Here is a 24,019-nt window from a genome sequence, read left to right on the forward strand (position 1 = left end):
TGCATTATATTTACTAAGCTGGATTCCTGCTCTAAAGGAATATCTTAAATTTTGTAACAGAACTGTTACACAATTGTAAGTTACTTGTAAGTTACAAGGAACTGAAAATGTTTACCCTCTTGTCCTGTTCATAGGATGAAGCTTCTGTACCAGGTAGCAGATGGGTAATTGTTGCTATCAGAATCTGGAGAAAATACAACACAGTTTCTTTACAACTAGAAATAATAAAGTACTTAAGTTTAAAGTGATTTTTTAAGCACGTAAATAGGACAATACTAGACTCATAGCTGAATTACATTTAGGTTATTTTAAGACAAATCATAGTATTCCTCGCCATTTTTTTTATTTTATAAATAAAACCCTTTTAATTGAATGCAAGGAAAATGTTATGTATGACTGACTTAAGTTCACAGTATCACAAAATCTTTAGGTTCAATGCACTTACATGGCTACTCCAAATACTCAGGCAGGAAGATAACTTAATTCCACATATTTGTAGGGTGCAGGAATTATCCTGATGGTTTGTGTATGGGACCATACTAATTTCATTATTTCTTGAAATACTAGAACTTGTAAACAACCTCTTTTCAGTTAATCAATAATATGACTGCACAGGAGCAGAGATATCCTTCTTATGCCTTTCAAGAAGCTTCCACACAATTCCCTTTCTGGTTACCTGGGAGACCTCTATTTTTTTCTGCTCCAACTCACAGAGGCCACAGCCTAATTCCTCATTATTTGAAGTGTATTAAAGAAAAATATATTTGCTTTATACTGACACATCAGTTGATATGCAAAATACAATTGCAGATGCCTATTAAATAGCTGCTTTCTTACTAAATTTAAACATACATATTTGCCATTATCTAATATAAAATAATTTACTTAATTTAAAATATGCTCATCTAAATAATGATGAAGTTATCCTGGAGAAAAAAAAACATGCTAAAGCCATTTTACATGTTAATATTGGAGACAGTAAATAAATGTTACATGAATCCATACCGTTGATGTTCAGTAAGATAGTATCAGTTTTACATTTTGTGAAACACACTTGTCAATACTGTGGTATTTTAATTTTAGTGAAATATATCTTACTGCTACTTTAAAATAAAAAATAAATTACTTACTTGAATAATTCTTAAAGGTGAATCAGCTTGATACACTTGAAGTCTATGCACATAATGTATCAGCATGTTCAGCATACTGCAGGCAACTTGAGCTACTGTTTTATTTGGAAACTAGAAAAGAACACAGTGCAGTAATGATGACTGTGACTTCATGTAATAGTATGTTAGGTGGTAACGTGGTCAGGAATTCCTATGATGGAATTAATCCAACATGTGACTCTCATGTATTCTTTGCAGGAGAAACAACTTTTGCAAAATATAAAAGAAACGATTTTATAATCCTAAACAAATGTTATCAGCTAACATCCAAGCTCTGGATCAGACCACAAGTAAGTTGCACAGAATGAAGGAAATGGGAAAGAACTCTTCGAAGTTTAACCTCAAACTGGTTAGGATAATACCATGAAGCCAGAACAAACAAATTAACTTCTTACCTGCATTATTATTAATATTAACATATCACTGAAGAAAAACCCAGGATTCTGAAATCAGAGGTCTTTGTTGAGAACTGACGTAGGTGAACAGTCAAGTATCTAATGTACAAGACACAGTACTAAAAATAGTGAGATTAATTGTTCAGTTATTTGTTAGTGACTGCTACACACAGTACTTGTCTGAATGGAAATGAATGCACTCTGGTTTCTATACTCCTCCTCTTTTCTGTACTCTTTTAAATGTTGGAAAATGTTATTACATAGGAGCCTGGTTTAAACAGCTCCTGAACTGTTATGGTCAAGGCAGACATGAGTGCATTTGTGCAATTACTCTCCATTCTTGCTAGTTGATGTACATGCTGCCCTAGATTCCTATGAGGAAAAACAAAGAAAAGAAAAGGCAGAGGTGTATTTCTCTAAAGTGTTGATGCACAGGAAATGTAACTGAGGTGTCTTCCTGTGTTATAGTTGCATTAAAACTATATATAAACTGTGCATCAAATATCAAACACAAATTCAATTCTACAAGGGAATTTTATTCATCCAGCACATGAAAATTCCACAGATCTGAGCTTAAGATATAATTCAAATTGGTTATTAGCATAGTCAAACTACAGACTTTTAAAGACAGCACAGAATTCACAGAAGAAAAAATTACACGCAATGGCCTCAAAGTTTTGGGGAAGGGAAGGACTTCAAATATATTCTTGTTACTTAAGTACTATCTTCAGTGAAAACAAGTACTCCAAACCTTATTTCTAAGAAATCATATATCACCCAGCAGATAGTTAGGTACTACTGTTTTTATCAGGAAAAAATCCTATTTTATTTATCTGATAAAGATGAGTAACTTTAGAATTCCTCCTTTATTGAAAGACTAATAAATTAGTTTACATGTTCTAATCTCACTTACTTAGCAGTGAAGCTATGACAGATGTGTGCTGCAAGGTGGCCAAGTGCTGACCTCTGAATTCAGAATAATTACGTTATAAAAATAGTTAGATCTAGTTCATTGGCTTCTTAGATTGTGTTCTTTAACTTTAAACCTCAATGCAAACTCTTGATCAGTCTTTGGATTCTTTATTTTTTTTTTTTTCTTAACAAATCCTGGCCTGAGTGACCTTGTCTGGGAGTGAGTATAGAACTTCACCACAGAAAATCACACATCTTCCAGTGCTTCCATGCATGTGATGCAGGCACTATACCTACCTCTACACATCTGGTGATGTCTGAGAAACTATACTACATAATGCAATGGCTTGCAAATTTAGAAGTGAACACACACAGAATGTAGGTGGATAGGATTTTGTGGTCAAGGTAAAACACATCACAAAAGTGTTAGTCTCTCACCTTTAAAGAAACACAAATCACATTCAAGGCTTCCTTGATCTGAGGATGATGAGATTCATGAACTAGCTCCTCACAGATCCAAATACCAAGGCTGCAAAGAGCAACGCATCTGCAAAACAATGTTGGAGGATAAATAACTTGAAAGGCACACTACAAGAATATGCACACTTTTTGTTTTCATGATATGTCTTGCTGAAGCCTAATAAAGTTTCTTTCTACACCAGAGACCTTTATAGTCCTGTAACTTAAAAAAAAAAAACAATAAATCCTAGCTACCTCTGTCAAGGCACAGGGAAGGAAGGACTAACTCAAAAATCAAAAAGCAATTAAAAACTCCTGTATCTCTGCTTGTTTTATGGATTTAAAATATTTTTCTTAACATTTATAAATATTTTAATTTCTTGAATTAACACCTTGAATTAATATCTTATCTTCAAAAAGTATTTTATTAAGATAAAGAAAAAACTGCGGAGCAAAGTCTTCATACCCAGTGTGAGTTTGTTCATACTTGCTTAAAGCTTCTGAGACAAATAAATGGGAGAGGGGTACCTTATTACTTCACATGTGTTTAAGTATTTTTAGATTGGCAATAACCAAGGATGAATGGAAGAAGAGTAAATGAACACTAAAGACTGTATGCATTCTGATTAAATATTAAAACTAACTTTTATTGTTGCTTCCTCCTCTAAAATCTGGAAATAGAACCATAGAATCACAGAATGGCCTGGGTTGAAAAGATCATCCAGTTTCAACCCCCCCTGCAATATACAGGGTCATCAATCACCAGACCAGGCTGCCCAGAGCCACATCCAGCCTGGCCCTGAATGCCCCCAGGGATGGGGATGGGGCATCCACAAACTCCTTGGGCAACCTGTTCCAGTGCGTTACCACTCTCTGAGTGAAAAAGTGTAAAGAATAATTTCAAGAAGTAATTACACAAAATACTCGGTTAACACTTGCTTACAACACCACACTGTATGATAACTGTGACGTAGTATTGTAGATGGGGAGACATGTAAGGCTGGTCTGCTTTAAGAAGGCAAAAGAAGCAAAAACGGAATGCCTAGAATGTGACAGACTGCATCAAGATGTTCCCCTCTGTCTTCCTTATCTGTGCGAGCAGAGACTTCTTGACTGTCCTTGCATTCCACAGCAATCTTTAGGACAAAAGGACTATTGAGAGGAAGTAAACGATCATCCCAAGGACTAAGAATGGACTGACAATGGACCATCAAGGTGCTAAAAGGCTAGATGACACTGAAGATCGCCAAATATGTCTGTGTCTGTTGGGCAACCACTGAGGGTGGATAGGATAATGAATTTGGAAATGTAATGAATATGTAATATACATAAAAATATAACATGTTTACTAACAATCAACTGTGGGAGCATTCTTGAAGAGTCATCTCGATACTACCCCAGCACCGCCAATAAAGAATACCTTGCTTAATGATAACAAAACTTTGCTGTTAAGTTTCTACTCATTGACTTCTTTAAATCAAGAATATTGAGATGAATGCATCCAAAGCAGCAGACAAGGATGTAATTTGCCCAGAAATATCATAGACTTCATGAGACTGCCATGACTTCTCAAATATGATGGATAGATAGCAGCCTAGCTATTTAAAAACCATTCTGAATTAAAACAGTAGACCACTGTTTAGATGGTAGTGAAGAAAAGCATGAATAGAATACAAAGTTTTACTTTACAACCTTTAATTTACCTTCTTCAAAATAGTATAATATATAAAGTAACTACTAACTTAGAAGCTCCTTTTGTATGACCTACCGTGCTGGACCAGATGGCTCCTCTCTGGCTGAACTTAACACAGTTTTAATTATGAGCTCCTAAAACAAAGAGGAAAACGCTCACCAGTTTGCCAATTACACAATCACATAAAATGTTAGAAAATTAGAATTTTATTATGAGACAGACAGGTGCATCATTTAGCTGGCTCTCCAGGTCTGTGGTCAGAACTGTTTGTTGCCACTATATCAATTTCTAGTCTGTCACAGAAGTACATTATTATGCTAACTCAAGAACATCTCACGGGTTACTGTCCTAATTTCTGGTGATTCATCCAATACATTTCCATGAAGTATCATGGGGAAAAAATAAACGAAAGAAAGAAAAAAATCCAACAAACAACGACCATCATGTAGCTAACTTCTGTGAACAATCACAAATGATACCACAGAAAGTATTCATCTGCTAGTTACTTTGAGGTATGTATTAAATGATTTTTTTTTTTCCTAATCAAAATTCTATTAATTAAAAAAGTCCTTGGAAGTATCCAGAGAACAAGTGACTACAGGCCTTAAGAATGATGTCAAGAATAATTCTGATTGAACTGCTGCAAAATGTCCCTAAAGCTGCAGGTTACTACCAAAGCTTATGTAAACATCCAGTAAGTTTATTAGTATAATGTTTCACAATATTTTACAGGATCTATTTGAAATAGCTCGTGAAAAAATTTAGTCATTATTTCCTGGAATATCATCATATCATAATTTAATTGGTGGCAGAATACTATTCAAATAGCCTTTAAATTTCCCACCTTAACATCTGTAAACTGAGACACAGCTATGTCAGGAATGTTTGGGTGAAGAGCTGGTAGTTCATGATATAAATTGGGAAAACAGACAAGAGATCCTAAAAGAACTTGTGCTTCAACTCTTGGTGCCTGAAAGAAAAACAGGTGAAGGGAAACATATTTTTACTGCAGTCAGAAAGATGACATTTCTAGCTGCCTTAAATAAGAACAACGGCTAAAACTGTGCACAGTTATCTCTTTTTTCCTTCTCCAAATTCTCTAAAGCTGAGCAAACTGAGATCACATCCCAGTGGACTGCTACTCATACACACACTATGCCCATTTTCCAAGCTGGCCAAAAGGAAATGAAGGATTTGTTAGGATTACAGAAAAATGCCTAAGTAACTAGGCCTGGACAGCTAACACTGCTGGACATGATAGACAAGCATAAAAAGATGCAAAGATCAGCTTTGATAGCGCCTTAAGGAAAACTGAATTTCACAAGTAGTTAAAAGGTGAATTATGTAAGAAGAGCCAAAAGTCATTGATAACTGGACTGGAGTATTAGGGACCTTCGAGGAATACAGTCACACAAGGTCAATAGCACTTGAATAATCACATCAGCGTTCCAATAAAAAGCTGAGGATGCCTAGGTGCTATATCAGAGATATAAATGGCCAACATTATCAGACATAGGAGTTTTCAAGCCAGACTATGAAAGTCATTGCAGTGTGTATGTATGCGTGTAAATACAGCTGTATTTCTAACACGAAGTTATAGCCAAAATGACCACTTATTTTAAAACATTTTGAAGTGCAGATAAATGGCAATCATAAGTTCTAGAACTCTAAAATTACTGCGTCAACAGCAATGTTAGTATACTTCACATTACATTTTCCATAAAGGATTTGCATATGTAGTGTGCTAGAATGAAACACTAAAAGTGTCTGTATTTGCTGTTACATTGGCTTCTTCGGACAAATTAACACCCCAGTCAAGGAAAAATATTGCTCAGTTTTCTCTCAAATCCTTCTAACTTGCCCATTAATGAGAATGAACTATTGAACACTTACATTGAGAAAAGAAGAAGCTGCCACCCTTCCTGCTGCTACAATGAAATCCATAATAAGCATGGTGGCACCAGGCAAACTAAGTGAAAAGAACTGAGGAGAGCAGTGCTTGATGATTGTATTGACAATATCCTTGTACAAGGAAGAATAAAAAAAAGGAAAAGAATGTCAAGAACATGAACAAATAATGAAAAAAAAGGCAGATATCAAACGGAAAATTGGGAATAAAAAAGCATGTAAATTCACTGTGGCCATTGGAACATTCTAGGTTTCATTACTGAACAAGGAGTAGCACAAAAAAGTTACATTCCATATGTATACTCATCTTAATGTAAGTATAGTATACTTTATAGATCAATTTAATCTTGGACACTACTGTACCACCTTTGTATTAAGTCATTAACATTTAGATTGTAAGGGTTTTATAAATAATTAACAATTCATTCAAATAGCTACAGAAGAGACAGAGAGATAACCAGCTATTATTTAGCATCTTAGAAAACTGAATTGAAAGGAACCTTAAAGAACATCTACTTCTAACCCTCTCAGCCACGGGCAGTGTCACTCTCCACTAGATAAGTTTGCTCTTATCTTCCTAACAACATGCTTAAATCCTCTCCAACAAATGTCACCTTAGTATAACATTAAAAGAAGTGTTAACTTCTTATGTATCTTTTATGGAATCATAATATAAAGACAATTACATATAAAGACATAGCGTTTTATAACACTGCTGGCGTATAGTCATTCAACACATTAAATTACAGGACTGTGGTGAAGCACTCACACTTGTAACGTGAATCTCTAAAAAGAGCATTTAAACCATGTACTATTTTCAGACTTGTTCATATTAAAACAAGATCTACTCCTCTGATTAAATGTCTTTGCTACTTTCTATATTTGATGTAGAAATAAACTACGCCAGACATACAGTGATGACAATTTACTTTCCCATTAGCTGAACAGTTGCATCAGGGAGCAAATAAAACCAGTAGACATTAGAGATACTTGTTTCCTTCATTCTTGCGTGCTTCAGTCTGCAGCACTCAGTTACAGAAAAAAACAAAGAAAGAATACCCTTTTCTGCCCTCTTACTTGCTTAAAATGGACTACAAAAAAACATTTCTGATTACAATGAAGAACATATAGGCCATTTACCAAAGCCTGGAAAAAGTACCAGTCACATAGCTATTTTTAAACGAAAAAGTTGAAATACTCAGCTTAAAATCCAGTATTTCTCACAATTTCATTTTTACTTCAACTATTCATTTTAACTGGTACATCATAGTTAAACTTACCTGATCAACATGAAGAAGTCCACAGTGCATTATATTGTAAAAATGAGTTAAAAAATCCTTGTTGGGAGATACATCTTGTCTTCGCTTCATTGTCTTACAAATAAGTTTATAAGCATGTAGCTTTCCTTGTTTGTATTTATCAGTCAGCATTGTTGCCTACAGTTTAAAAAAACGTTGATTATTCATAAAAGAAAAAAGTAAATCAAACACTTCTGCAACAATGTATTTTATTTCTGTTTCACTACTTAGTGCTCAAATTTACCTTGAACAGCCAAGGTGTTAGAATTCTCAGTGGTGGGATTAAAACTGGTGGAGATGGTGAAGTGAGGTTATCTGTTGAAATACCAAGATTGTCTCTTATCTGCAATTATGAAAATAAAACAAAATAAAATGAAAGTAAGGGAAATATATCAGGTGATGGTTGTTCCATCTGAAAATCCTTCCTTGTTGAAACAGCTTGGATAAGAGGTTTTTTGTTTGTTTGCTTTTACCTTGGCCAGATTCTGCCACAGTTCACACAGATAATCAAAAACCTGGGCATGAATCTCTGGATCCATGATGCTGTTGACATCTCCTAAAATTCCCAGCATTCGTCTCCACATCACAGTAGCAACATCTGCGTGCCATCCTGTAAGCGTTCCCCCAGCCATAACACTGCAACATTCTGAGGGGAATTCACTAGTTTCTGCAAAGGAAGAAAAAAGCATAGTGAGATCTACCTCTTTACAGAAGGAAAAGTTCTGCCTGAACTATTACATACATAGTTTCCTTAAAACTGAAAGAGAAAAAAAAAAAATCAGACTTTTAGAGTAAGATATTTCTTACCCATTAAGCCATCTCAAAACTGAAACTGTTTAACTACGTAACTACTTCCAAATTCTCTAGAAGAACTGTTTTGTTTCTTGTATATTTTGTCCATAAGTAACATTCAAGGTCACTACTGGAGCCCTAATTCAGTGGCAGTTTTGTGTGAACTCTGTTCACCTCATCCTTCCTATGCATCATTACACATTATCTCTACACAATATATGAATGGACAGTCCTTTTTAGTGGAAGATCTGTTCGTTCCAGTTTGCACGTAGAAAGAATGCTCACATTACAATGGCTCACACATTATGTGGTTAAACAGCCAAAGCAAACTACCTAAGGAACCACAGTTCTAAAGCAGAAAGCATCCACATTCTTCCTCCTGTACCTCTCACATAGGTTTTAAAACACCTCAGCACCAGAACTTGCTGAGATCTTCTGTAAATCTTGCAGCTCCCATAGGCGTACAAAATGAAAATGAAATCCAAATTCAGCCTAATCTCACAGCCTCTTCATTTGAAGATCTGGACCACTGTGGTAGAGACACTGATGGCTTCTGGGTTGCAAATTATGAAGTATAAAGCAAAATGATTGTATTTGTGTTCATCAGTAGGCTACCTTAAAGAAAAAAGGGTCTAAAATACCCATCAGACATTCTTCTGTTTCCATGAGACTGAGCATGGGAGAATTGATAACTTTATGTTTATAAAGTGTATGTATTCTAAAATTCAATAACTTAAAGTAATTAAAACTTGTATAAATATTAAAGGGAAAAGAAGAAATAAAAACATTACTTAAAAATTAGGTCTTATTACCTTTACATTAATGATAAAACTGTCCTTGGCAGGACCACATACTAGGTTACCTTGACACAACTCTATCAAAAAGAACAGTCATAAATATACTGACTAGAAACCCACTGCTAATAGTTTCAATGAAATGCAAGACAATGTGTAGAAAAGGTTTTGGTTTGCTTTCTGAGAAGATAACTGCAATTAAATATTTTTAAAAGTGCAGATGAAATAGCTTTTTACAGGATTGTCTACAGCTAATGGGATACTATCTACTTCACTGTATTGCATTCAAAAGAAAGGAAAAACAGGTTTATGTTTTCTATTCCAGATATTGCCTAGGTCATCTGGCGTCTGCAAAACAGAGTGGTGGAGCTTCTCATCCAGTTGCAGATCCTTCTGCTCAATATGATCTGCATGAAGAGTGGCAGGAGAGGGTGTCTGTGATCGGGATCCAAGAGCAGATTGGATTGGAGAAGCACTTTCAGAGCCTGCAAATGCAATTTTTAACAGTTACCTTAAAAGCCTTTTCTGTCCTTTTGAGCTACTGAAATTTCTAAACACAGCATTAAAAGAAAATTTAAATACTTTAATATAACAAATTTGGCCAAAAAAGAAAATGATATAAAACCTGCAATAAGATCTCCCTGTGAACTGAGCTCCAAGAGACAACAAATTACATACAGGAAAGGCAAGAGATGAACATCAAAATCAGATAGGTGAATGGACTACCAAAGCTCTATTTTCAATCAAAATAATTTTAAATGTGTTTATTCTGCAGCACTTGCAGTGCTCGGAACCAATCAAATTTCTCTACACATTCCTTCACATAGATTTTTCCCCAGTAAACGATTCAAGCAGAAATTTTGCTGAAACAACCGTTTTTCCAGGTTTATGGATGTGTACAGTTTGATTTAAAAATCAAAGCTCGAACTGGGGACTGATATTCAAAAAAACACAGAATGGCCAGGGTTGGAAGGGACCTTGAGGATCACGAATCTTCAACCCCCCTGCCACAGGGCCACCAACCTCCACATTTAATGCTAGACCAGGCTGCTCAGGACCCCATCCAATCTGGCCTTCAACATCTCTAGGGACGGGGCATCAACAAACTCTCTGGGCAGCCTGTTCCAGTACCTCATGACTCTCATAGTAAAGAACTTCTTCCTGACATCCAACCTAAATCTCCCCTCCCTCAACTTAAAACCATTTCCCCTTGTCCTGAAGTTATCAACCCTTTCAAAGAGTTGATTCCCCTCCTGTCTGTAGGCTTCCTTTAGGTACTGAAAGGCTGCAATGATGTCACCCCGCAGCCTTCTCTTCTCCAGGCTGAACAAGCCCAGTTCCCTCAGCCTATCTTCGTAGGGGAGGTGCCTCAGTCCCCTGATCATCTTTGTGGCTCTCCTCTGGACCCTCTCCAACAGCCCTCATATTCTTTGATGTTTATCTGCTGACCAGAAAATCTGTATGGAAGGAATGTTCTATGTATAGTTAGAGGAATGTTACTTCCTTGAAGGAAGAACATGAGCTTTTCGAGTGGCAGTGTGCAAAGGCATCTTTCCATGATCAACACAGAGCAACCTCTCTAGACAGTTACTTTATCTGCTCTACAGAGATACTTACATAGGAGCAGCACACACTTTTACTTGGCTCCTGCACTAACTTCTGCTAAACAAATTTCACTTCTTGAATTTGCTTAAGGATTCTTCCAAAATGGCAAGTTCAGACTGAATACTCAGACAGCAGTGGAAATAAAGAATAGGTATTCACTATATATATCCCTACACATCAGCACATTTCAAAATGGAAAAATACATGTCTCTGAATTTTAACTCTTGGAAAATGACTGATTAAAAAAATATTACAATATGTGTGAAGTTCAGCGCTGGAGATAAACTAAAATCTAAGGACATAAAAGAAAAAGTGAGGGTGTTAAAAATAGTAATTTTCCTAAATTATTGGTTGTTAAATGTTCTTCTTTGAAAGAAAATTAAACATTTTAAAGAACTTGACAGAAAATGTGAAGTGTTATCAGAACAGAAACAATGCTAAACAAACTTGCACTACTGGATTGAAAAGCAATGCAGTTTTTACCAGCAGTTTAAATCAATGCATCTATGTAGGAGATACAGACATATATATGAACATCACTAAATTCTGTAAAATGACAAACCGTGGCAATGCCTTTCCTCTTTCACTACTACTTCACACACAGAATATTTTTTCACTCCATATTCTGCATTTTTAAGTATAGGAGACCATCCACCTGACTCTGATCGCTTGTTTTCAATATACAAAATTAATGTAAAATACACATTTAAAGGTGTCCTAAGAAATCCTTTCCTACTTATCCATTCTGTTCACTAAAAGGGGAGGGATTGAAATAGACATAGAGAAGAAGGAAAAGAGTGTTGGGGTAGAGAAGTGGGAGGAAAAAAGGAGGGAAGGAGAGAGGCAAGAAGGAAGGAAGGAAAAGAGAGAGTAGGGGAGGGAGGGAAAGAGATTTTATATGAAGGAAAACAATAGACACAAATAAAGACGGAAAATTTGCTGATCTACTGGAATCTTCTAAGCATTAAAAGATACCCCAGTACACTTGCTTTCAACTTTGATGCTGTGCTTTGAAGTTCAGTTTCCACATGGATCTTCTGGTATCTAATCACACCGAATTCAAACTGCAGCTTCCCTATCAGGTGACTCTTCATGCACGTGATTTACACTATGCAGCTACCTATCTTTCAAAAATTTCAAAGAAACTGTGTTTTCTTCTTACGTGTGAAAAGAAATTAGACAATAGGCTCCAACTTTGTGGGGGCACTGAAGTGACACACAAAAACCACCTCTCTAAAACAGTGGTCCAAACAACAAGAAAAGACAGCCACAGAACTTTCTCAATGGACAACTCAGTCATTAATTGTAATCTTGTCAATTACAATGCAAACTTGGACAAAACAACCAAACAGCAATGAAATCATTAACATACAAACAAACAAACAGATAAAGAGCAGATTCTCTGTGAGGACTTCAACAAGTGCACAGTAAAGAGAATGAAAGTCAAGCTGATTATTGCTGACCAAGCTAAACAACAATGTTGAAAAAGCTTTTATCATGCTTCTTTCAATAGAAAGGCAATTTTTGAATGTGAAAATAGTTGCAAGAAAGTGAAGAAAGTTCTTAAACATATCTGAAAATGCAGTTTGATTTGTCACAGAGAACAGAACCTATGTAGGCATAAGCTGTCACAGATAAGTAGGTACTTGTTCTACATTTGTTAGGCATAACAGTATTTAACAGTTATGGAACAAGGAATATAAAAATGTCTATGGATATTTCACTCACAAAATATGGTGCAATCTTCCTTCTAAACACTCCTTGGAGAGGAAGATTTTCTCTTTCAGAAAGCAGCTCATTCAATTTGCTTACCTGTATCATTTGATAATTGCATAATTCTCCCTCTTTCTCAATAAATATTTGTAAAATAAATTGGTAGGGCCTCAAGACTGACTGAGGCTGTGAAACTCTCATTTAGTTTGTAAAAGGCTATTCCATGAGAAAAAAAAAATGGAAAAGTACCAACAAAAAATAAGTGACACAAACGGAAACTGATCTTACAAGTCACAATAACATTTTCACACATTACGTAAGACTCAAATTTCACAAGAGACAATACAGTGAAGACAGTTGTATGCAAAAGAATCTCATAAGACTTCAATGTACTAGTTTGAAAGCACCAGCAAAGCCTTTCAAGAAAAAAATAGCTTAGTGAAAATTAGCTTTTTGACTACTATACTAGTACTATAAAAACACTCGTAAGATCTAGCTTACATAATGTGCTAACAGTTTTCTCTGATAATTGTATATATTTTCTCACTAAGGATTTAAAACAGATTTAGCACCAAGTAAAGGACTATGAAGGTAACTAGGTCAGACAAAAGTTTTCTATTTGTAATTTCACCCATCAGTGTTCAATGGCAATAGAAAAATAACTGAAATCCAAGAATCATCTTCTACAGAATATAGATTCATAGCAGAAGCTGAATCTTGAACTCTTCAAGATGGGTGGAAAATTTCTGAAACAAATGATTATTTATCTATTAACTACTTTACCAGTAACAGTTGCAGCTTCAGCAGACAACGGTTGCTGATTCAAACTACTTGTTTCCGAATCTATATGGAGTGTAGTTAGACTGGCTACTTCTTGTTCCTCAGCACTTTGATGTTGTCCTGAAATTGCATCAGCATCAGTGGAAGCTGGTGTCCCTGCCTCTGTGCCAAAGCTGAAATCTGTATGAGGAAAGAGCTGTATTAACTGATAACTTAAAAATACCACTAATATAAAATACAAAAGCCTAGCACCTCCAAAATCCTCCATGTAAAACTTGTATGTACATCTCCTATGCTTCCAACACACTGTTGCACAATTTACATAAGATGTAAAAGCAGAAAGTAATTGGCTATTATGGACATTCTCATTTCTGTCACAAAACTGCGACTGAACTTCTGGAGAAGACATTCCTATTGCATGTCCTGTATTCTGCTTAGTCGCTGTAAGTGTACCTAAATGAGAATAAAGTAAAAAATAATGGAAAATTACATTAAGGAATTTATTCGCAAAATTTATAAGCTTAGAAATAGCCAACTTGTTCATTAAAGAACTAACTTTAAGCTAAAAATATGACAAATGACATTCTGGCAAATTGCATTCTCAACACTTAAGAGAAGATGCCACACTGAAACATAGTTTAACTAGCATCACTTAGCTACCTACCATCTACATATCCACAGTACATACAGAAATACAGTACATACTTCTACCAAATAAACAGTATTACTCTCTTACGTAACAAAAAAAAAAATCACAGTTCTAAGCAACTGCAATAACCCCTCCATATGCATATAAGTAGGAACAGATGCAGGAAATGAATGAAAAAGATATTAAGTCATTTTAAAAAAGCATACTCATTTTACCATGATAACACATTTAGTATCTTTATCAATCTATAGCTACAAAAAGATCACTGTAAAAATATTAGATGACCTTCCTTACATTTTACCTAAACTTTTTCAGAAGTAAAATAAATTCTGAAGCTATCTTTCATTTTTACATTCTAATGCATAGAAAACTCTACAGATAGTATTGCTTCCTAACTTCTATGCACTGTTGTTCAGCTTTTATAGAGCAGTGTTTCAGTGCTGTTTTGCTCATTAGTATACTACACAAATGTTAGCCTCTCTCATGAATTCTGTTTTGTTCCATTAAATTAGTAGTGATTTCAATGGGGAATCAAGATATGCTCTCTTTATAGAAGAATACTGGTATTTAACTTACAAAAATTAGGAAAAGGAAGTCACAAGCAATCAACCAAAAATGTTCCTACTTTTGGGAAAGTATACTTGCTTTCAAATTTGCGTCCATCATACTGAAAGGCACTGAACGAGTCCGAGTGGCTATCTGAACTGATGAGGTCACTGCTGCCTGCGCTAGCAGGTGATGTCCATTCAGAAGGCACGCCTGGGTCGTCTATAGGGCGCATTTGGTTCTGTTTGTTCAATACATCAGGAAGGTCTTTCGGAACTTCCAGGCTGCCAGGACTGCTTCCTCGTCTTGTCACATTCTAAATATTGAAGATATATGAAGTATTTTACAATCTTGGATGGCTTATTTGCTTATAATAGGAAAAGCAATTTCACATTCACAAATGTCTGTATACAACTTGTTGTACACATGCACCTAAGCCAAAAACTGTCATCATCCTACAGAGTAAGACTTTCCAAAATCCCAGAAAGCAGGAAGCAAAGAACCCGTGCTGTCACACAATTCAGTAAATTTCAATTTTGCTTTCACAATGGACATTTTTGCACAAACTTTAAAAGACCTGGATTCAAACCAAAATATGCCCCCCTTGTATTTGGTAAGTCTTTGGAAAAAATAATAAAAACACACATTACCTCCAACTCATGTCTAAATTGATAAACAAGTCTTGTTAACTTTGGTTTCAGAAGCATGCAGAAAAAAAGATTTCAGGAAATCTGCTGGGTTTTGGTCAATAGGCTATGATGATACAAGCAAAAAATTAACATACACTGCAAGCAAAAGAATTTTCTTAATTCACATATTAATATTGTTATGTGTAAGCCAAAACCTTAGCATTGATTTAAGACAAAAAAAGACAGTGTATAGATGAAACAACACACGTTTGCTCATGCAAACGTACACCGTGCTACTTGAGTCTTTCTTTAAGACTCTCCTCACAGAGCAGAAAAGGCAGTGAAAAGTACAGCTATCTGCTTCAGTGGGAACTAAGATAAACACTGAGAAGTCTTTTTATGAAACAGCTTGAATTCTTTATACACTGAAAATCAAGTGACTGAAGGTGAATTACCTCATGACTAGTCACTTCACTTCTCCTTTTAACATCCTGCTACAAATTGGCTATTTAACTGATAATTCTGACAACATACAAGGTTTCAGTGTTCAATAGATCAAGCAATCAAAAAATAGTAAGTTAGTACTCTTTTTTTTTTTAAGACAGAATATCCATTTTTGTGTGCTAGACGGCAACTTCAATGGAAGGCAAAGTTTCATAGTGCTTATTCAAACTTACCTTGGGCTGTTTTTTTCCCTACCTGAGGAAAGTATCAATTTTTCATATGTTTACTAATAGTTTTTGAATGTTGACTAATGATCAACATTCCTGCCCATCTATGTGAACATGAATAGTGCTCCCTTTCCTTTTTTTTTTTTTTTTTTCTCCTGTGATCAGTTGTGAAGACTTCTGTTTTATTGATGTACATCCTGAAGTTTATATTTAAGGTATCTCAAAACAGCAACGGCATTTTACCTTGCAACTCAAGATGAAACAAAGTTTGATGAAAATAAATTCAAAGCAACAGAGTAAAAAGCATACATGTGAACAACAGAATCACAGAATTGTAGGGGTTGGAAGGGACCTCCAGAGATGATCGAGTCCAACCCCCTTGCCAAAGCAGGTTCCCTACACCAGGTCACACAGGTAGGCATCCAGGCAGGTCTTGAACATCTCCAGAGAAGGAGACTCCAGCACCTCCCTGGGCAGCCTCACTGTAAAGAAGTTCTTGCGCACATCTGTGTGGAACTTCCTGTGCTGCAGTTTCCGGCCATTTCCCCTCGTCCTGTCTCCACTCACCACTGAAAAGAGTCCGGCCACGCCATTCTGCCCCCCACACCTTAGATATTTATAGACCTGGATCAGGTCCCCTCTCAGTCTTCTTTTCTCAAGGCTGAACAGACCCAGTTCACTCAGCCTTTCTTCATAGGGGAGATGCTCCAGGCCCTTCACCATCTTTGCGGCCCTCCACTGGACTCTTTCCAAAAGATCCCTGTCTTGTTTGTACAGGGGAGCCCAGAACTGGACGCAGTACTCCAGATGAGGCCTTACCAGGGCAGAGTAGAGGGGGAGGATCACCTCCCTCGACCTGCTGGCCACGCTCTTTTTAATGCACCCCAGTATGCCATTGGCCCTCTTGGCCACAAGAGCACACTGCTGGCTCATGGCCAACCTGTCGTCCACCAGACAACCCCTACAGGTCCTGTCTTGCCATCTATTAAAGATGATGATAAATAAATCAATTTTTCCAATCACTTTGAAGAATCTTCTGTTCCTTATTTGCAACAACTTTGATATTCATTGACAACTTTTACACACAAGTTTTACTCGACATGTCTAAAATAATCTTCTTTTCCTTAAAGAAGTATTAATTTAAAAGTACACAGCTTTGAAACAATCTCAATTATTACCCATTCTTCTCATTTCCAATGTTTCTTTGAATGTGTCCCCCTTCTTTGACACTTAATTAACCATTAGAACATTTCAGATCAGTTGCTTTGTTTGGCAAGTACTCAAAGGTAACCAGAAATTATTGACTTAAAATTGATTGAAATTTTTCACTATGAATCACAGCCACAATGACATTGCTGGAAAAGTATGGGAAAAAATAATACAAAAAGATGGTTTTTCTAACAGAAAGTTATTTAAAAGAAATTTTTCAACACTTCCAAACAAAAGAAGAAAAAAAAAGCGGAAAAACATGCAAATGTAGTTTTGTACTCTGTTGCACTAACAAAAATTGTAGAGAATAGTATCACACTCCTGTACTCCAGTATGGTGCCTAAATACAGCAACACACTAAGCACTGCAAATTTACATATAAACATTTGCTTTGAAACTGCACATGTACGACAACCTTTTCAGTCACAATTAAAACCATTTAATTCAGCGAGACTAGTCACCTGATAGTTACTTCTGCTCTGCTTGAAGAATGAAATTCTAGTAGAAATGACATTAAAAATGCATAAAACAACATAAGCCTGTGCTAAAAATGATTTACAGACAAAGAATATTTTAATGATATTCTGAAGTCTTTCTGATACATAAAATCCAGAGTAAGATGAACATCTTACTAAGTGTTGAGCTGACTTATGAAGTCATTCATAAATGACATGAATATTCACACATACGTGCAGACTTACATATCACAACATAGGAAGTTTAAAGGCTTACCAGTGTACTACCACTGCGGAGTCTCTCAGCTATAAATTCATCCATGAGGTCAGGAACATTTGTATTGCTACTGCCAATATCACTATCAATAGGGTGCAGCTTTTGACTCATGTCCTCTCTATTAGCTAAAAGCAAATGAATAATTGTATATAGTAAAGAACACATTAACACACATTCAAAACAAAAGATAATAAACAAAGAAACCCTGCTAGTAAAAAGAAATTAAAAATTCAAAATTGCCAAACATGCATTTTAAGACTCTCCCACTTTTTAAGCAGATTCTACTGTAGGAATTAGTAAAACCACTTCTTCCCACTAAGCAGGTGTTAGTCAATTTCCAGTAAAACCTTTAGGAGCAAGAAAGCTTATAGGTAAGCACTACTTAAAGTTGTTAATGCTTGCTTTAAGGATACAGCACGTATTTTTCCTCCATATCACAAAAAAATAAGTAATAAATCCTAAAAATTTTATACAATTCCTACAGGTACTCCTCCTCCATTGCACTCTTAATGAAGAGCAATGTAGTAGGAAAAGCACAGTAGACTGCAACATAAAATAATGACAAATGCCAATGTGGCACAGTATACATTTAGTATAAATAGTGCAAACAAAAAACGTTAAGTAATAAAATAACATGCTACTACTTGGAATGAAAATTCCATTTCTAGATGGTCAATGGTGATGAACAATTAATGAAGTTCACTCAATTATCAATTCGTATTTTTGATAGAATTGTACTTTCTGTATCTGACTTGGCTGCTACACCTAACTGTACGATCCTTTAAAGCTTTCAGGTTACCTCAGTTCATTTTTCCTCTGCAATTTTTTCCCTCAGTGTCCTCTCTCATGGGACCACAACAGGGTTTTCGTTTATCCTAATATTGAAGTTCTGCTAGATTTTACGGATTTCAAATAATTTTTTTTCTAGACACCTTTTTCAGAAGTTCAGATTCTGCATAGAAGCAGAAAACTTTTGTGAGGAACGTGACAATCCCATCACTGCCCACTTGTCATGGTGCTACGCTTTCACAGACTGCCCTCAGGTGGCATTAACATCTCAATGCAGGATGCATTACAGAATCTGCTGTTAATCATGCCAGTGTAATAAGGTGAAAAAAGAAAACCTACATTACTGCTGAAAGTTAATTTATTGTTCATTTAAGGTTATTTATGATTTGAACTAAGCCAATGGATATCAGAGCAACAGCCTTCTTTTTGATCAATCCACGGAGGTCTCATAGTAAGCAGGAGGATGATCAAGAGACCTTCATGAACATACATGTTGCCAAGATGCGACTGTATCAATTTTGATGAGTGCATACAGAAAGGCCTACATCACAATTCAAAAAAGATTCACACAAAACCTTAAGACTACTCACAGAGAACTGTGATAACAAAATCATTTCAGTAACAGCTTTCTGTTCCAAACTACTTTTCAAAAGATATCTAAACTGACCTCCAAATGTAAATTTGAGGGGCCTTTTTGTTTTGGAGGAGGATAAGGCAGAGCGGGAGAGGAGGAGGAAGAAAATACACTAAATGAACCAGAAATAAAATTAATTGAACCTAGCTGGTAGACAGCCAGGTCATTCTGACAAACAAACTAGTTGGAGCAGAACAGTACATTCTGATATAATGTGCACATGCCAGTCATTCAGTAGGCTGAATTTTGAGGCTCTATATGGTAGATGAAAATTCAAATTTTTCAAGGCGTAGTCTTTATTAGGTCATTTACTGTCTCTTCCTCTTCCCTAACCTGATGGTCTTCAGCAGCAAAGAGGTTCAACCAAATATACTTCAAAGGAAAATTAGTAATTTAAAGTATGTAAAAGTAACTTAGGCTGTGAGAAAAATCAGCTGGCTATAGGCGCATGCACAACCAAACAGGAAAAGCAGTGATCATCCCAAAGCCTTTTGATTGCTTATCAGAGCTTGCTTCAGTTGCATTAAGCCAAACTGGTGCTGCCTTTCTCCTTTTGCACTCTGCACACTGTCAGTGCTCACCTGCAGCTCTCCTTCCAAAATAGCCCATTACATGACTGTACAGATCCCTCAGTGGAGCCTCTGCTGGCATTCTGTTCTGCCTCTGTGGGGAAACATTTGCCTTCGGCTTCGAAAGAGCATGTACAACAGTTTTATAAACACCACCCAGGGAGCCCTGCTGTTGCGCTGACTCCTGACCTGATGATCTAAATGCACTACGATTATGGAACTGATTAACTGCAATAGCTTCCTTTTGCAGCATGGCTGTTTGAGTTTCTGTAATTTCCTTACTTTGCTTGCTACTAAGTGAAGCAGCATTGATCGCATCTAGAGGTCTATATATTCCAGGTCTAACCAGCTCCATGGCAGCTGACGAGCTGCTGCTTGTACTGCTACTGCTGTTGCTGCTACCACTACCACTACCACTGAAGCCACTAAGTTTACGAAGTCTTGCCTTCCATGCAGCCTCTTTGTTCTCAAGAGGATTGTAAAACTGAACTGATTCTGTAGATGGTCTAAAAGTTACATGAACGCTATTTCTTTTTTTAGCTGTTATTTTCATGATTTTGGCCCTATGAGTTACTGTTTCAGATATACTTCTTTTAGTTGGTGACAGCTTGCTTGTACCTGTGATGTGAGGCATTTGAGGGTTAACTTGTGCTTTAGGAAGAATTTTCTTTGCATGCATAACACGTGAGTTGGTTATTTTGTCGTTAAACTGAGCACTTTTATGCTTTTCAGCTAATGCTGCTTCCACGGCTGAATCTACATCAGCTTCAGTGGCTGCTTGTCTGTACAGATATCTTTTTCCGTCTTTGATGCTAGGACTACTTGGCCCATGATCAAACAGACTTTCACACTGTTTATCAATATTTAACTGTCTGACTTTATCGAGTGCTTCATTTCTTGCAAAAATGTCTATTTGAGCAGGTGCAATATTACTTATAAAGCCACTTTGGTTTTGTTCTAGGTGCAGCTCTGGGTTATCAGGTCTTTCTGTAACAGTGACGCTATTCGTGCATTGACCAGTCTGATCACTATTTTCTAATCCATCCAGAGGTAATCTATCATTCCTATTTACTGATGTATCACCTTCATGAGCAGAAGCCTCACATTCATCTATCTCAAAGTTACCGCAAAGTTCTTCTTTTTCTTTAAGATATTCTCTCAGAGAGGAAAGAAGATCATCTTCACCTTCAAGGTCAACATACTGGTTTTGTTCAAAGGTTGTGTTTGCAAATTCTACTGGCCCTATTAAATGACAAAGATGGTCATAAATACTATCCCCAACTTCCAAGGAGGACTCTCTGCTATTTGAATCGGTAATATGGCTTTCAGTGGATCTATGCATTGAAGAGGTCTCAGTGGAACTTTGTAAACTTGGAGCATGATGGGATGAACTTTCAATGACAGGAACTGCACCTTTGGCTCGTTCAACTGCGAATGGTTCCAGGATGTCAGAGGTGCTGCTGCTTCGTGGCAGTGGTTGTTCCTCATTTAATGCACCAAAAACTTCACTTGGAGCATCCTCACTCTGTGAAAAATGTCTGACTCGAGGTGGACGTGGAAGAATTTGAGCATCATCAATGTCTGTAGGAAAAAAGTGTATGTAATACAAACCAGAATTTACATAGAAAAATACAATTTATTTACTGCTACATTCTAATCATGTGATTGAAAAAGCCAGGAAAGTCCAGAGCCTTGTTTAATTATGTACAATGAAAATACTTTTTCAGTACTAGAGTGTTAAAAACAAACACACAATATCCAGTACAAAATGCAATATAAATGAGTTAGACCATCAGAACACAGTTTTAAATGTTAACATGCATGAGAACAGTGAGACCATGGAACATTTGGAAATACAGTTAAAGCTAGGGCTGTGCCAATAAGTTCAATAATTCAAGCAATATTATTCCAACTACCGTGAAGAAATGTTTACCTGTAATATAAATTAGCTTAACAGTATGACTCTTCATAGAATTTACATCTTCAGAAAAATACACAACTCCAAAGAGAACATGTAAGTTTTCTGGCAAATTAGTATTGTCTACTGAAGAGATAAACTATTACTTTTTTCATAACTTGTGTGGACATACATAAATTACTGAAATATAAGAAACAATAGTAATGTAAAGTTATAAATATTATGGCAAACATTATGTGGTGTATACCTGAAGACTCAGGCGTTTTTGGTTTTTTTTTTGTTTTCTTTGTTTGTTTGTTTAAATTTTTAAATGAAAGAGAAGAGCCGGAGAAGATGACCATAAATAAAGGATATATATATATTTATAATACATCTTTTTTCCCTAGAAGGATGTTTTGTGAAATGTCTCGTTGAAATTGCAAAAATAAATGCTGAATGGAAGCTAACCTCCCCATCATCTTTCAATTTTACCCAAGGAACTCATAAGAATTATCAAATTAAGAATTTGATAATAAAGATATCGAACAAATCCTGCAGCCACACAACAATTAACATTGAAGTAAAATCACTTTTACTTACAACGAGACAAGAACATTTGTTATGACCATTTAAATTAGTAATTCCTTGTCTCTACTAAGGCTGCTAATACTTCACCATCAGTTTAAGTCATAGTTAACTGCAATGAAAGCCACAGTTTCAACACAGGTTGCTGAGGAAATGTACAGAAATGCATTCAGCTCACTTAATGTCATCCACCAAAATAAAGAACTTTCACATTCCCTCACCGAATTTCTTGATAAATAGGAATACTATATACTATATAATCAACAATACAGAAAAGGATAAGTGTCTCTTCAAAAAATTGCATGAATTCAATGCTTTTTATGGGATAGGAACTTGAAACATAAGGTAAAAACAGCTTAGTTTTCCACTGGCTTCATTTTCATAAAATCATTTATTCTCCAGATTTATTTTTAAGACCTATCACTAGTTCTAGATCTGTTTTTAAAAAAAGGAATAACAATAAAAAGCTTAAATGAACAACAACACTTACTTGCCACAATAAACAGACTTACCTTGTTATTCTGTCTAGAGGGTTAATCTTCAGCACTCAGTGGTACTTAAATTTACTGCATTTACTTAAATTCACCATATCACACAATTTAAGCCCCTTACCCTCCTTCAAATCTGATGTTATTGTCAAAACAAAGAAATTATGTTGAATTGATTTTAAAATATTTCAGATGATTACTTCATAGATGTCAGCATGTATTTCAACATTATGATAATCCAAAGTCACCTTAAATGGCCACTTTGAAGTGCTCACACTTTTCTGAGAAAGTCAGAGCTGAAGCTGAATTTTGTCATAATTTCCTTCTGAGCGAAACACATAACCCGGAGGAATCAGATATATTTGCACTTAACATGTGTGTTGAAACAAGATGAAAAGTTCAATTTTTCAAAGAAACTCCAATTTGAAAATTAAGTTTGACCTGATTCAAAGTTTACTGAACAGTATAGCAGCTATTAGACAAGAGATAGAAGTCTATGGTGAAAAAGAGAGTAGACATACAAGCTCTTTCAGAAAACAAACATGAACTGAAAATAGCTGTATAGTGCATAATTTATTAACCCTTTCCTTTCTCTTCAGCTTTTATCAACAGCAAATTTTTCAACAATATTCCTATTCAGTTTATTACTGACTATACAGACTAGCACCCTCTGACATGAAGGGTGTCACTCTTTAGCTTGAATTAATATTTCAGATTCTTTAACTGATTTAGGCATGGATTATTAGCATGGATTGTTCTTAAGTAGTTTCTGTGTAGCTTGAAGAAATAGGTTTTAATGAAAGCAGCACCTGAGATCACAGGATGCATCTGAAACTTGTATAATAATACTATTGATGAAATTAATATGATAAAGTAATCTCATCCTGAGCCTCAATATGCATCTTTCAAGTTTCATAAACTCCACTTTAGTCAGCCTAAGGATTGCATACTAGGCAAGCATGCAGTGATTATGATTTTCTAGGATGTTAAAAATTACTGGATGGAGAACTCTAAAAGCACGCCAAGCAGCTCCACACATTGAAATAAATTCAGCTAGATTTATTTCAACATTGATCCAGTATTACTTAATAGGCACTCATGTA

The 24,019-nt window shown here is 35.8% G+C and overlaps 1 protein-coding gene across 7 annotated transcripts in view; it reads right to left on the reverse strand.

Moving 5' to 3' along the window:
* RALGAPA1 (Ral GTPase activating protein catalytic subunit alpha 1) overlaps positions 1–24,019 on the reverse strand; it is a 113,267-nt gene that overhangs the window by 50,536 nt on the left and 38,712 nt on the right. For 4 of the 7 annotated variants that reach the window (XR_006168152.1, XM_042814610.1, XM_042814611.1 and 1 more), the window contains exons 17-31: positions 19,959–21,527; positions 17,955–18,079; positions 14,813–15,029; positions 13,771–13,971; positions 13,522–13,698; positions 9,753–9,905; positions 8,308–8,501; positions 8,079–8,177; positions 7,817–7,972; positions 6,522–6,650; positions 5,473–5,598; positions 4,704–4,762; positions 2,915–3,023; positions 1,131–1,241; positions 116–184 (exon numbers count right to left, since the gene is read on the reverse strand). Coding sequence is in view for 6 of the 7 variants with exons in the window: in XM_042814610.1 (XP_042670544.1) it covers positions 116–184; positions 1,131–1,241; positions 2,915–3,023; positions 4,704–4,762; positions 5,473–5,598; positions 6,522–6,650; positions 7,817–7,972; positions 8,079–8,177; positions 8,308–8,501; positions 9,753–9,905; positions 13,522–13,698; positions 13,771–13,971; positions 14,813–15,029; positions 17,955–18,079; positions 19,959–21,527 (3,494 nt within the window). In the remaining variant the exon portion in view is untranslated. The remainder of the gene's footprint in view (positions 1–115; positions 185–1,130; positions 1,242–2,914; positions 3,024–4,703; positions 4,763–5,472; positions 5,599–6,521; positions 6,651–7,816; positions 7,973–8,078; positions 8,178–8,307; positions 8,502–9,752; positions 9,906–13,521; positions 13,699–13,770; positions 13,972–14,812; positions 15,030–17,954; positions 18,080–19,958; positions 21,528–24,019) is intronic. The other 3 variants (XM_042814614.1, XM_042814612.1, XM_042814615.1) reach the window with 3 other exon arrangements.

This window comes from Centrocercus urophasianus, unplaced genomic scaffold, assembly GCF_019232065.1.
Source record: "Centrocercus urophasianus isolate 14NV4802_14NV808 unplaced genomic scaffold, USGS_Curo_1.0 seq_14, whole genome shotgun sequence".
Taxonomy (NCBI): domain Eukaryota; kingdom Metazoa; phylum Chordata; class Aves; order Galliformes; family Phasianidae; genus Centrocercus; species Centrocercus urophasianus.